This window comes from Liolophura sinensis, chromosome 8, assembly GCF_032854445.1.
Source record: "Liolophura sinensis isolate JHLJ2023 chromosome 8, CUHK_Ljap_v2, whole genome shotgun sequence".
Taxonomy (NCBI): Eukaryota; Metazoa; Mollusca; class Polyplacophora; order Chitonida; family Chitonidae; genus Liolophura; species Liolophura sinensis.
In genome coordinates this window covers 2,481,286-2,495,764 of record NC_088302.1, presented here as the reverse complement: position 1 = coordinate 2,495,764, position 14,479 = coordinate 2,481,286, and the positions used below count along the sequence as shown (strand labels likewise).

The 14,479-nt window shown below is 39.1% G+C and overlaps 1 protein-coding gene across 1 annotated transcript; it reads left to right on the top strand.

The window, feature by feature from the left end:
- Positions 1 to 4,225: 4,225 nt before the first annotated feature.
- LOC135472645 (fatty acid hydroxylase domain-containing protein 2-like) lies at positions 4,226 to 12,368 on the top strand. Its single transcript, XM_064752250.1, has 7 exons — positions 4,226 to 4,297; positions 5,451 to 5,661; positions 6,836 to 6,939; positions 9,385 to 9,506; positions 9,871 to 10,079; positions 10,468 to 10,740; positions 11,139 to 12,368. The coding sequence occupies exons 2-7, from the start codon at positions 5,453 to 5,455 to the stop codon at positions 11,320 to 11,322; spliced, it is 1,101 nt and encodes a 366-aa protein (XP_064608320.1). The 5' UTR covers positions 4,226 to 4,297; positions 5,451 to 5,452; the 3' UTR covers positions 11,323 to 12,368.
- The last annotated feature ends 2,111 nt before the right edge of the window (positions 12,369 to 14,479 follow it).

Here is a 14,479-nt window from a genome sequence, read left to right as displayed (position 1 = left end):
AGTGGGTCCTAATATTTTTATAGATATGAATGTTTGGTGGTTGATTGAGATCTGGGCCATAATATGAAAAGGTTGGTTGAGGTCTGGACCATAACATTTGATGGTTGGTTGAGGTCTGCACCATAACATCTGATGGTTGATTGAAATCTGGACCATAATATGTGATGGTTGATTGAGGTCTGGACCATGACATCTGATGGTTGGTTGAGATCTGGACCATGACATTTGATGGTTGGTTGAGATCTGCACCATAATATCTGATGGTTGATTAAGATCTGGACCATGACATCTGATGGTTGGTTGAGGTCTGCACCATAATATCTGGTGGTTGATTGAGATCTGAACCATAATATGTGATGGTTGGTTGAGGTCTGGACCATGATATCTGATGGTTGATTGAGATCTTGGCCATGACATCTGATGGTTGGTTGAGGTCTGGACCATGATATCTGATGGTTGATTGAGATCTGGACCATGACATCTGATGGCTGGTTGAGGTCTGGACCATGATATCTGATGGTTGATTGAGATCTGGACCATGACATCTGATGGTTGGTTGAGGTCTGAACCATAATATCTGATGGTTGATTGAGATCTGGACCACAACATGTGATGGTTGGTTGAGGTCTGGACCATAATATCTGATGTTTAATTGAGATCTGGACCATGACATCTGATGGTCTGAACCATAATATCTGATGGTTGATTGAGATCTGGACCATGACATCTGAAGGTTGGTTGAGGTCTGAACCATAATATCTGGCGGTTGATTGAGATCTGGACCATAATATGTGATGGTTGATTGAAGATCTGGACCATAATATCTGATGGTTGATTGAGATCTGGACCATAACATTTGATGGTGGGTTGAGATCTGCACCATAATATCAGATGGTTGATTGAGATCTGGACCATGACATCTGAAGGTTGGTTGAGGTCTGAACCATAATATCTGATGGTTGATTGAGATCTGGACCATGACATCTGATGGTTGGTTGAGGTCTGAACCATGATATCTGATGGTTGATTGAGATCTGGACCATGACATCTGAAGGTTGGTTGAGGTCTGCACCATAATATCTGATGGTTGATTGAGATCTGGGCCATAATATGAAAAGGTTGGTTAAGGTCTGCACCATAACATCTGATGGTTGGTTGAGGTCTGCACCATAATATCTGATGGTTGATTGAGATGTGGACCATGACATCTGATGATTAGTTGAGATCTGGACCATAATATCTGATGGTTGATTGAGATCTGGGCCATAATATGAAAAGGTTGGTTGAGGTCTGGACCATAACATCTGATTGTTGGTTGAGGTCTGAACCATAATATGTGATGGTTGATTGAGATCTGGACCATAACATGTGATAGTGGGTTGAGGTCTGAACCATAATATCTGATTGTTGATTGAGATCTGGACTATAGCATCTGATGGTTTATTGAGATCTGGACCATAATATGTGATGGTTGGTTGAGGTCTGCACCATAATATCTGATGGTTGATTGAGATCTGGACCATACATGTGATGGTGGGTTGAGGTCTGGACCATAATATGTGATGGTTGATTGAGATCTGGGCCATAACATGTGATGATTGGTTGAGGTCTGAACCATAATATCTGATGGCTGATTGAGATCTAGGCCATAACATGTGATGATTGATTGAGGTCTGGACAATAATATCTGATTGTTGATTGAGATCTGGACCATAACATCTGATGGTTAATTGAGGTCTGAACCATAATATCTGATGGTTGATTAAGATCTGGGCCATAACATGCGATGGTTGATTGAGGACCGAACCATAATATCTGATGGTCGATTGAGATCTGGGCCATAACATGTGAGGATTGATTGAGGTCTGAACCATAATATCTGGTGATTGATTGAGATCTGGGCCAGAACATGTGATAGTGGGTTGAGGTCTGGACCATATAATATCTGATTGTTGGTTGAGAACTGGATCGTAATATCTGTTTGTTGGTTGAGATCTGGACCATAACATAGGATGGTTGGTTGAGAACTGGATCGTTATTTCTGAAGGTTGGTTGAGGTCTCGACCATAACATAGAATGGTTGGTTGAGAACTGGATCGTAATATCTGAAGGTTGGTTGAGGTCTGGACCATAACATCTGATGGTTGGTTGAGAACTTGATCGTAACATCTGTTTGTTGGTTGAGATCTGGACCATAACATAGGATGGTTGGTTGAGAACTGGATCGTAATATCTGAAGGTTGGTTGAGGTCTCGACCATAACATAGAATGGTTGGTTGAGAACTGGATCGTAATATCTGATCGTTGGTTGAGATCTGGATCATAATATCTGATGGCTGTTTGAGAGATGAATTGTAATATCTGAGTCAGATCCTGGGTCACTGGGCCGCACTGGCACGCTAATCACCTCGGCCACTGAAGCCCCATACATGTGTATACACGTACATACATGTACGGCTCTATATTTACATGTATTTATTTATTTGGTTCGTGTTTTATGCCCTATTCAAGAATATTTCACAGTGGCCAGCATTATATGGTGGGAGAAACAGGCACGGGTGCAGGCACGACCATCCGCTGACAGACTTTCCTACACACGGCCAGAAAGGAAGCAAACATGAGCTGGACTTGAACTCACAAGTCCTTGGGTCTGTGAGCATATAATGAGCAATCAGGAAAGGCACCAGATTTAACAGTTTTTATAAACTCTATTACCACTGTAATACCACGTAGCATACAATGGCGAGGCTGGTATTTCCTGATAGGCGTACCACTGTAATACTACGTAGCATACAATGGCGAGGCTGGTATTTCCTGATAGGCGTACCACTGTAATACTACTTAGCATACAATGGCGAGGCTGGTATTTCCTGATAGGCGTACCACTGTAATACCACGTAGCATACAATGGCGAGCCTGGTATTTCGTGATAGGCGTGATTTCGGGTATGTGGTAATTCATAAATACAGACCAGCTCATTCGACAAGGGCCTACATCACCTTCCGCTTAAGATCTTACAGCAATTAGTGAGACGAGACAAAAACTTCTTCTGTGCTGCCAAGCGGTATTTGGCATTAATTATAAGGCTTTCAAACTGAAAGTCAGAGGCCTATATTGTTCTTGTTCGTAAATTATTCTTCACGAACTTTGCTTTCTGTCATTTCTCTAAAACAAACCTGTAAATCACAGGCGTAGGAAAAGAAGTATATTTTGGCATATTTTAATAGCTCCATTAAAGTGGCGTATTAGTGGTACAAATTACAACAAAGGTTTTTCAAAAAATAAAGCAAACAGGGATGTGGGGCCTGAGACTACATAACGACCGAACTGTTTCCTTTTGGTCCATTAATTTTGCTCTGCACTCATGTTACAAATTGTTAATAAATCAGCATTTTGAGTACCGTACGGCGGGTGATTCTAGACGTAATGTCTAATAAATTGCAATTAACATCATTGTATGATTTTTTACCTAATCTTTTTTAATCTATGGTGGGGACGGGGGCGGTAAGTTGTCACTTTTTAAGCATTTACATGAACAGTTAAAAGAAAATGTTAACAGAGGTGAATTAAATGACAAGTTAATTTCACGGTGACGAGTGATTGGCCATTTACCAAATGTCACACTGTCGTCGCTGGTATAGTTTTACTCTCCACGCTGTTGTCTTTTGTAGTATGGTGTACTGTAGGCCCATACCTACCGGTATAGGACTGGGCCTATATAAAGCGGGATTCCTCTGTCAATTGGTCCCTCTGCATTGTTTTTATTAAAGTATTTAATAAATCTGAAGTCACTGCAGTTTCACTAACTGGGGCAAAATGACGGGAGAGGGAACTTCACAGTTTACGTCTGATCATTTGCCAAAGATGGTCACGATGGAATTAGGCAAAAAAATTCAGTACGGTAATACTGTAGTTTTACTCTCTGAACCTGATGTCGTCTTTAGTATCGCACAGCCGATAAACTAGTCAAACTAGTTTGGTGTTAGTGATTCGAAATGTTTGAAAATTGAAACATTCAAACTGGAAAGAAATGGATTAAATCGAAATCGCCTAATTTTGTGTATTAGCTTCGATCCAGACATTTGAAAGGGGTGAATGGAAGTCGTAAACCGCCAGACTGCAGGAAAATGCATTGAGAGTTACCACCCCTGTACTGCATAATCGTACGTGATGACGTCATCACGTGTCACGTGCTTGTCATCTGTGTACGCAGTTACGGATTACCAGCTGATCAACAAAGAGACGAGATCGCTCACAAATAAGTCACTGCAGCTGACTTTGTCCAGAGGGATTTTGGGTGAGAAACACTCTTTTTTTTATTCAGGAAAAGGGGTATTTATGCTTGCTGCTCTTGATTTGTTTTGACGTCTCTGTGAAAGACTCCTTACTCCCAGTACAACAACAACTTAGGTTGTTTTAAACAGTGTATAGTGACAGCACAAAGGGTTGTTGGGCAGTGAGACGTTGACTCATAGTCACGCTAAGCCAGTGATATTTTGTACAAACGTGTAGGCGTCCTTCGTGCCCAGGATCTGTGAACAGTACTGTTTGTAAGTTACCTGTATAAATGTATCTCTCAGCAGCTCGACACTTTGTCTCAGACGCCAGGATAAGACACTTGACCACGAGGTACGAGGACGTTCTGTATCCTTTAATCTCAGGGAAATATTCTCCAGTACGGCGTAAAACATCAATCAAATAAATAAATCATTGACTTCAACTAGATGTTACATACATAAGTAAGAACAGATATCTATGAGCCCAAGTCCAAACCAAGTGACTGTCAGCTAGACTGTGTGTAGGTCATCTGAAAGTTAGCCTACGTAAAACTGCATTCAACTTTACACAATTTATAAATGTAGGCCTATGCTATTAAAAAAATTTGATTTATTGCAAACTACAGTGCAATTGATAAACTGACAGAACAAAATTTGTATGTGATATATATATATACTAATTTTGTAATGATGTCATGTTAAAAATTTAACATGACTATACCTGATGTAAGTGTTTTGTGTTTTTTGGGGGGGAAGTGGGTGGGAGTTTTTCCAGTAACATCATTTGCACGTGAGCTCTCTGACAGGGTCTATATATAACTGTTGTAGGCAGTAGTGTGTGACCTTTGGATGGTCGCTGGACCCACCAGTTGATATAAAACACAAATGTCCGGGTGACTTGTTTCAATAGAACATCTGTACCTGTATTTTTAAGAAAGGGTTATACTGTCCCCTCTGACAATTTCTCACATATTTTGTTTTTGTTTTAGAGTAAAGCTAAAGGCAACAGAATGTGTGGAAAAGTTTATGTGTTGGTGCAGAAAATGTTTTCCTGTTCACAACTTGATTTTGAATTTATCTGTCCATTGAAAGGCTAAGATTGATACCAAGGAGTCAAATAAAATTGATTTTTTTTCCTTTTACATATTTCTTTAACTTTTTGGTATATTTCAGCCATGGCTATGCCATCTGAAATCATGAAGACAACGACAGAGAGAGAGGATAAACACCCAGAGGTTGTGTCATCAGAGATCATGAAGGCATCAGCGCAGAGTCAGAGTAAACACCCAAAGGTTGTTCACCTCCTTGACTCTGTGAAGAAAACAGCTTTTGTTGTTGGCACGGCCCTGCTTGTATTCGCTGCTGCCAGAAATTCTATCACATGGTAGGTCATTTAAGTATCACGTGTTAACAAGGTACTCTGTATTTTAATATTTAGATGTATAACATGTGCGCATGCACAGACATTTTAATTCCTTTTAATCATGTTAACTATCCATGATTTGTTGACAGGCTGCATATTTTTGGTTTATAAATTATCAGTACACTGTACTGATGTACATCGCCCTGTGGCTCTAGTTCTCTGCAGCTGCATTGCTGCATCAACCGAGCCCAAGCTCTCGTTCTCTGCAGCAGTACAACCACAGAGAATGAGAGCAATATGACGATGCACATAAGCATAGTGTACTGATAATCTGTTTATCCTATACTTCCTTATAAAAGCTATTTTGGGACATTAAAATCCAGGTATGTACCTTGTACTCTGTTGCATTGAGTAGTATCTTGTAGCGCTTTCAGATTGCAGTTTATATGAAGAGAAAAAAAGCAACAAACAAGCGAAAAGTCGTGTAAAACGATGAAATGTAATGTATAAAATGTGTGTGTAACTGTGCTTTTAGAAACAATTTTCTATCAACATACGGTCAATTTTTGAAAAACATCTAATATCTAAACTTCATCTGGATTGAGACTGACCAGTGGAATCGAGTGGTATACGTTGGAATAGAATATAGTCCAGCTGTGGATGCGCCCAAAAATTTGACCTACTTTACTTGTAAATATGTAAATACAATAATTTACAAAAGTAGTGGTTGCTCGCCGGTCTGGATGACAGAAAGTCTTTCAAAACCTCTGAAGTCTCTGCATAGGAAAGTTCGTCATCAAAGTTAATGGCTATTGGAACTTTGTCAGAACTTCAAGTAGAATGTGCAGTTTGAGGAGGATACTCCCTGGAAAATTCCTGCAGTTGTACTTGTGGGAGTGTCATGGTATATTAACATCTTGTCAGAAGAACTATTTCATGTGTTGGCATTAAAAGTATCATTTTACGGCTGTTATGTGCTTCTGAATGTTCAATTTTGCAGGCCAAACTGAAAGTGAAATACACTTTTTCTCTCTCCAATTTCTTAAATGATCAAAAAGGATATATTTGCTCAAGCTTTGTTTTTTTTTTTTTTCCTTTTTTTTGTTATCAAATTGCTTACCACATGTTACCGTATATAAGCAACATGAAGTGTGTAAAAGAAGAAGTTGACTGTGATTATTCTCTGTTGTTAAAGGCATCTGCAGCAGTTCTGGGGAGCTTCTGGAGATTTCTGGCAGAGGCAGTGGACATTTATATACCAGCTGTTTGGAGAGGATGATGTCTTCATAGGAATATGGGGTAAAATCCTACAGTACTATTAAACGACAACACCAGCGGATTTTGTCTGCACTTCAGTTGTTTCTAGATATTTTGTCATGAACATAACACCAGCACCCACCTAAATCAGTTTTAATATGAACGATTAATTAATTAGTCCCAAAACGGAAGTGATGCATGTGATGCAGGTAGGCAGTGTAACAACAACAACATACTATGCTGACAGCATGTGTACACTGTCTGCTGATATAATGCTGCTCTGTGTTGTAGCTATTTGCCAAAATATATATGCATCGGTCATATATTTATTTATTCATTTATTGGATTGGTGTTTTACACTGTACTCAAGAATATTTCACTTATACGACGGCGGCCAGCATTATGGTTGGAGGAAACCGGACAGAGCCCAGAGAAAACCCACGACCATGCGTAGGCTGCTGGCAGACCTTCCCACGTACGGCCATATAAAGGAATTGTTCTCAACACCTGCATCATTCTTAGGCTGTATTCTGGATATGAGCAGTTTTCTGTACATATAGACCTACATAAATCCCCCATCTTGTCCAGGATGGACTCCACACAACATTTTGGCCTATAACCTGCTGTGTAGTTTTTGTAGTGTTTTGAATGTTTATTTGCAAATGGCTGGATATATATATGACAACTCGGCAAATCACCTTTATTAAACATATATGTACACAGGTTTGAAACACCGGGCCAGACAGCATTTGACTTGCTGACTATTTACATTCATACTCTAAATCTTTTGGTGTACCCAGACACGGCATTTATTGCTTGGATGTATTTCATTGGTGCAGGACACCTAGCCTGAGTTGTAGGCTTCGGTTTCAGGACTGCCCGTTCACAGTGCATTCCTTGGTCATCTTTTAAACTGAAGTGACAAACCCATTCCCAGAGTTTGAAGTTTATGCTTTATAGTAGTGGTGGGTGGGGTGGATAGAGCGTGATTTTAGATACTTGAACATATTTTAGGAAGTGTTATACGATATTTACAAATTTATGTAGGCCTTAATGTGAAATGTATAGGTTTTTATATATATTATCACCCACCTTTGGGAAATCTAGCTTCCACTGCGCCCTATCATTTTATATTTGTTCATCTGATCATGAGTTACCTGTACCCTATATCCATAAAACAAGTGACCCTGTCTCACAGTGATGGACAAAAAAAAGGATAACACCACATCAACAAAATACCACTGTTTTATGGAGATAATCAGATAATAGGTCTAGTGCTTGTTCAGTTATTCATCTGCATGGATATAATAAATATAATATATAGACATGTAGCAGAATGGAAATGTTTGTCCATTATTGAGTAAATGTTTGCTATAGACCGGAGTCAAAAACATGTATACATATATGTGAAGCCAGGTTGGTTGATCCCCATTTTCATCACATTAAACAAATACATAGTAACAGGAAGCCCTATATGACATAAGTGAAACATTTTTTAGTAGGATGTAATCTATAGATCAAAGTGAATTTACATAATGGTGCCATCGATATAAATCAGGTTTGACTGCGTAGTACTTTACTGGAGGTGGATTATTCCTATACAACTGTCACATATCATGTGATTTGGTTAAATAAAAGTTCACTGTACAGTGTATTTCGTTGAAATAACGTTTGTTAAAATTAGTGATACTATTTGTAAGTGTCCACATGTTCCTTTATAAATGACATAAAAAAAAAACAACAGCTGTGCGGCTAGTATTATATTGAGCAACGTACATGTAAGCCGTATAGACTTTCCGCCAGCAAAATAATGAGCTATCCTAAAACGTTACAGTGTAGGCCTACAGTGTACACATCAGTTACATGTAGTTAGGAAGAATTTATGCAGGTTATATGAACAACAGTTAATCAACTGTATTCAATATACACCCCATGATGGACGTACTTGTAAGTACAAGTGAATGTTCGATATGAGGGACGCATATATATCTTGGCAAATACTGGTAGCTACAACACAGTTCTGCCTTATAGCCAGACTGTGTGTGCTGACATTAGTATTATGTTGTTGTTGCACCGTCTATATGCACCACGTCCGTTTTAGGTGTAATTAAGTACTCGCTTATATTAAAACTGTTTAGACATCTAGAGACAACTGAAACCCAGTGGAAATTAGTTGGTCTTGTCCTTTAAAATCATCTGGCATATTACACATGCTTGCACTACTTTATGAGCTAAGAGAATATTTAACCCCATCTTTGTATAATGTTTTGAATTTTTTGTTATTTAAAAAGAATTCCAACAAACTTTGAAGTGGCTATGAAAGTCTAAGAATTATATAGAGCGGGTTGTATTTATTTGTAAAATATATGGACTGTTTTAGCTTGTGTGTTTAAAGACTATTTAAAGGCTTTGTCAATAGCTAATTAAAATAACCTGTATGTGTATTTCGAGAATTGAGAATAAGTTGAATAAATGGTGTTATTTCAGGAACCCTTGGATTTACCACAGCAGTATTCTGGCTAGCCAACCTGCTTTTCCTCTTGATTGACATTACGGGGAAACCAGCAGCGTTAATTAAGTACAAAATACAGCAGGATAAAAACATACCTGTAAGTCCTTGTGCTGTATCAACTCTTACACTGACTGCTGGGATAAAGCAGGGAATGGCTTATTTATGTACACCAATTTGGGCACCTTTGGCTAACCTTCATGTATGTAACCTTCTAGAACCTGATGAGGTCTGCCCATTGTCTTGTTTTATGTTGATTTATGGGCAACCTTGACATGCTTAGGCTGTGTTTGTACTGCATTTAAATGTACATGTACTAAGATTTAATTGGTTGTTTACATATGTAGAGAAATTATTGAATAAACTATATTTATCTGTAGTGTTACCAGTCTTGCCCTGTATGAATAAGCTTGCCTCTAATTTGGACCATAATAACCATGTTGATGTGTTTACCTACCTGTCAGGTGCCATTCCCCAAGCTGATGAAGGCAGTGCAGCAGGTGTTGTTCAACCAGATCATCCTGGGCATTCCCTTCAGCTATGTGGCCTACCAGGTGATGCAGTGGAGAGGCTGTAGCCATAAGGCTGAGGATTTGCCCACCTTCCAGTGGGTACTCCTGGAGATGTTTGTCTTCTCCCTTGTGGAGGAGATCTGCTTCTATTATACTCACAGGTGGGTCCATCTACATGCAACTACCATAATCCCTCAACCTATTGGCACGTTTGCAAGGTTTTTATTCAACCATATTCTGAAAGTGTTGTATTGAGTAGATTGATAAAATTACACCTTTTATGAAGCAATCAAAGTGGCCAATACAACCAATGCTGTCTCCAAAATCAAATTAAAAATGTGCTTAAATTACGCTGAAAGTTGCTCTTTGAAATGCAAAAAAGTTGAGAAATTAGAGTAGCTGGTAAAGGTTCATCACATGTGTGAGCACTAGTATGTTGGGCTTCTCTGCACCCAGAAAACATGTCCTGGTGTTGAACAACAGATACATTAAAAAGCCCTTTTCCATGTGAGATGGCCATAACCCTGCTATTGCATGTTATTGTTGTAGATTATTTCACCACCCTCGAGTATACAAGTACATCCATAAACGTCACCATGAGTGGACTGCCCCTATAGGCCTCGTCTCCATCTATGCCCACCCTGTGGAGCACATTCTCAGTAACATACTGCCCCCCACCCTGGGGCCTGTGCTGATGGGCTCCCACCTGGCTACCTCCTGGATGTGGTTTGGGGTGGCCCTTATCTCCACCACGGTGGCCCACTGTGGGTACCACTTCCCACTGATCCCCTCCCCTGAAGCCCACGACTTCCACCACCTCAAGTGAGTAGCCCTGAATAGCCTTACATATAACAGTGTTAATTCAGATTTAAATCACAGCACCAAGAAACAGTTGTTCAATAAACCGAAAGATCAGAACAAACTTGCTTTGCTTGTTGTTTCTCAAAGTTGTTACTATTATAATTAACCATTAAATGTGTATAAAGGTACAGTTTAGGTCTGTAGACTGACATGAAGGCTTTTATGACCAGCTATTCTATTTTTAAATCAACCTACTACTAGCTGTGCAAAGTAAAGAAAATCACTATCAAGCGAATTCATCCGTCCTGTAATATATTATGTTAACGTTGATTGTTGTTTGTATCACTTTATAATATTTCGGTCAACCTCACCTCACTAGTGTCTGCTGGAGTATAATGTTGAATTGTTTGTGCTTGTAGATTTAACCAGAACTACGGTGTCCTAGGCATACTGGATCGCCTGCATGGGACTGACGAGGTTTTCCGTACCACCAAGGCCTACCAGAGACACATACTGCTGCTGGGGTTGTCTCCCCTGACCCAGCAGATCCCTGATGATACCAAGGACAAAAAATCCAACATATCCAAAGGCAAACTAGAGTGATGTGTGCCAGAACCTTTGCTTCGCCCCTTCCTGCCCCTTCTACTCTCTCCCACCAGTCACCATGGGTCTTGTGATATCACATTAGTGTATATAGATAAAATTATTGGGCTTTCAGTGTCACTCAGTGACTTTGCCTTAATGTTGTTTGTGTCTGCATTGCAGCACAATTTTTGTTGGAGCACGAAACAGCTTTTATAAGAAGGGAAACAAAGTGTGTTTTAAAAACATTATACATCCATCTAGACAATCTACTATGATGGCATTTATGTGTTGCCATCATTTATTCAGATATTGTTTTAATGGGGTGACAATCACAAGTCAGCAGGGTTTTACTTTTACTGTAATTACAGTACCTGGTATCTTTTACAGCATTTAATTGCTACGCTTTTTGTCTTACCCTTTCCCCATTGTACAGTCTTTTATGTGGGAAATTTTAACCAAAAGTTTCTTCAAAGGGTCAGATTTATTGTGAAAGTTAAGAGATTATAATGTGTCATTTATTTGTGATTGGATAGAGTTTGAATCTTCAGTCAGTAAGCCTGTCAGTTAAATGTAATTTGTCTTTCTTTGTACCCAAGTTTATAGGTGATAATAATGATCTGATTGTGTTATAGTATAGTACATGGTATGTGTATATGTCCGGTGTCATTGGCAGAACTTTTGTTCGTCAGGTGATGTAGTTGTGGCTGGTTTTGTTTGAGAAATCCGAGAAGAGGATTGTTAAGAGGAAAATGCCCACCTCGTTGGAAGTTTGATTCCATCTTTGTTAGGTTTGTGAAATGTACAGCCACAGCATTTCTATCAATGCAAAAACAAAGTGTTTTATACATGATATATGTATTTTTATTTACTACTGTGACAATTCATGTGTTTACAAGACCAAAGTACGCAGGTACATTGTTGTTTTGAAGTTTGATCATACAGAGTATCTTACCTAGAACTTCATTTTTCTTACTTGCTTTTCACTTGTGTCATATTTGCAGATTTGCAGTTATCCTTATTGGTCAACGCAGCCTGCACGGTTGTGGATTTTTTTTTTTTTTTTTTTTTTTTGTCTCTTTTGGTTTATTTTGTTTAGGTATCTAAGGAATAATTTGCTGACATGACTTGGTTTCATCCAAATGTCACATGCTTTAGAGGAACTAAGCTAATGTATAAGCTTTGGGATAATAAAAGTAGTATGTGTGGGATCATCACAAGCTTTGTTGTGAGTACATTTAGTTTCATTCTTTGTGAACCATGACATACTATGGCTTTATAAATGGTGTTGTTTAAAGCTTTACTCAGAAGTCATTATAGAAACCTTGAAGGTTGTAGAAACCCAGACCTCTCTTTATTATTAGGACTCTTGTACAGCTATATATAAATAGTCGGCTGATGAGGCTCACTTTAAATATAATAATCACAATTTTCATTGCTAAAGGCCAAAATACATATACCTGGATGATAGGTCAAGGTATCAACCATATTATTATAATAATGTGATTTAGCCTTTGCAATGTTACCTGAACTACCTAAACTTTCAACATGTGGTTGATGAAGGACCATGCCATTGTCAGTATCGTCTCTTAGACTATGCACTACTAGGAGTAGTAACTAGATGCACATCGTGTATAACACTGAATTATTCTGGTACGAAATTAAGATTTTAGAGTTGATCCTCTTTGAATACCCATTAGAAAAGTGTCCGTATACCTCAATAAAGTGTGGAAAACAAAGTTTTGTTCACTAATTTTTTTAGATTTCTAAACAAAGTGGATGTCTGAACCTATCTGCTGACTGGGCTCGCCTGCACAAACTTCATTGTCATATTTCTCGTAACTTTTTTCGCAAAAGACTTGTCTTGGTTATATTGCCAGAAGGAAACGTCATTTACTAGGAGAGTTACGAAAAACTGATTTGCTAAGTTTTGTGAAAATGGGTCCTGAGGTGTTTTCTGGGCCATGCATGATGAGCGTTGTGCAATTGTCCTTGCCGATAACACGTTCTCTTCTCCGTGTTCTACATGCGGCTTTCATGGCGTTGGATTTTGTGATAGAATTACACCTGTTTTTCGGAGTCAAGTTTAAGAATACTATCATTAGGTTATAACTGGGACTAATATAATATCCAACTGTTACATTAGTCCCAGGTTATAACCATTGTTGTGCCAATCTTTTGCAATCTTTAGAACCGTTAATTCTGGCACAGGTCTTTCATTCCATAACCGATACAAACTTAGATTTGGCAAGTTACGAACTTTCACACGAGTGACGTACAGAGATGCACGCCATAGTGGTAGAAGTGGTCTGCAGCGAGGACTCGCGAGGGCCGTACTTGAGGGGAGTCTTTGTAATTCACCTGCCCAAAATTGTGATTAGTGCACATTACGTCACAAACATGTACACTGTCAAACATATGCCAGAGAACAACGACAGGTTCAAATGTAACGCGAGGTAATAGATTTTAATAGTGAAGAAAAAATCACGAGGAGTCAAAGAATACAGCAGTTCAACGTTGGCCAAAAGGTAACCTTCTGGTCAAACTGCCTATCAAAAAAAGAATCCGGCTTAGTATAGAATGCGTTTGACAGAAAGACCTCGTAAGTTAAGCCCTATATTAAATCCGTACAATTGTGTAAAGTGGTACACCGAAGTGATGGTGTGAACATATAAGCTATCTAGCTCGCCATGGTATGGCTGAAATTCTGAATTAAATCCCAGTCAGTCAGTCATTTTGTAGGTATAGTTAGGAGTTGTCTCATGAGAAATGTACATGAACAAGCTTTTTATGAACATTTGTCACCCTCCTGGCAAACGGGAGTTATTTCATGACAGATGTGAACCATCCTGGCAAGCGGGAGTTATTTCACGACAGGTGTGAACATTTTCACCCTCCGACGAAACGGGAGTTATTTCGTGATAGGTGTCTACATTTGTCACCCGCCTGATAAACGGGAGTTATTTCATCGTGGGAGTTATGAACATGTGTTCAGGCACTGTGAGAATATGGATGTTATTTCTTGATGGACAGGAACGCTTCAGTGGCCCAGTGGTTAGAGCGTCCGCCTCAAAATCAGGAGACATGGGATCAAACTCGGGCCGGGCTGAAAATGGTTCAAGTTGTTGCATCGTTTTGGGCTCAGCACTGAGAGGTTAGAGCAAGGAAATAGAACTTG

Coding starts and splice junctions, on each gene's coding strand:
- LOC135472645 (XM_064752250.1), top strand. CDS start 5,453: ATGGCTATGCCATCTGAAATCATGAAGACAACGACAGAGAGAGAGGAT. Junction 5,662..6,835: donor GCCAGAAATTCTATCACATG/GTAGGTCATTTA, acceptor CTGTTGTTAAAG/GCATCTGCAGCAGTTCTGGG. Junction 10,080..10,467: donor TGCTTCTATTATACTCACAG/GTGGGTCCATCT, acceptor TTATTGTTGTAG/ATTATTTCACCACCCTCGAG.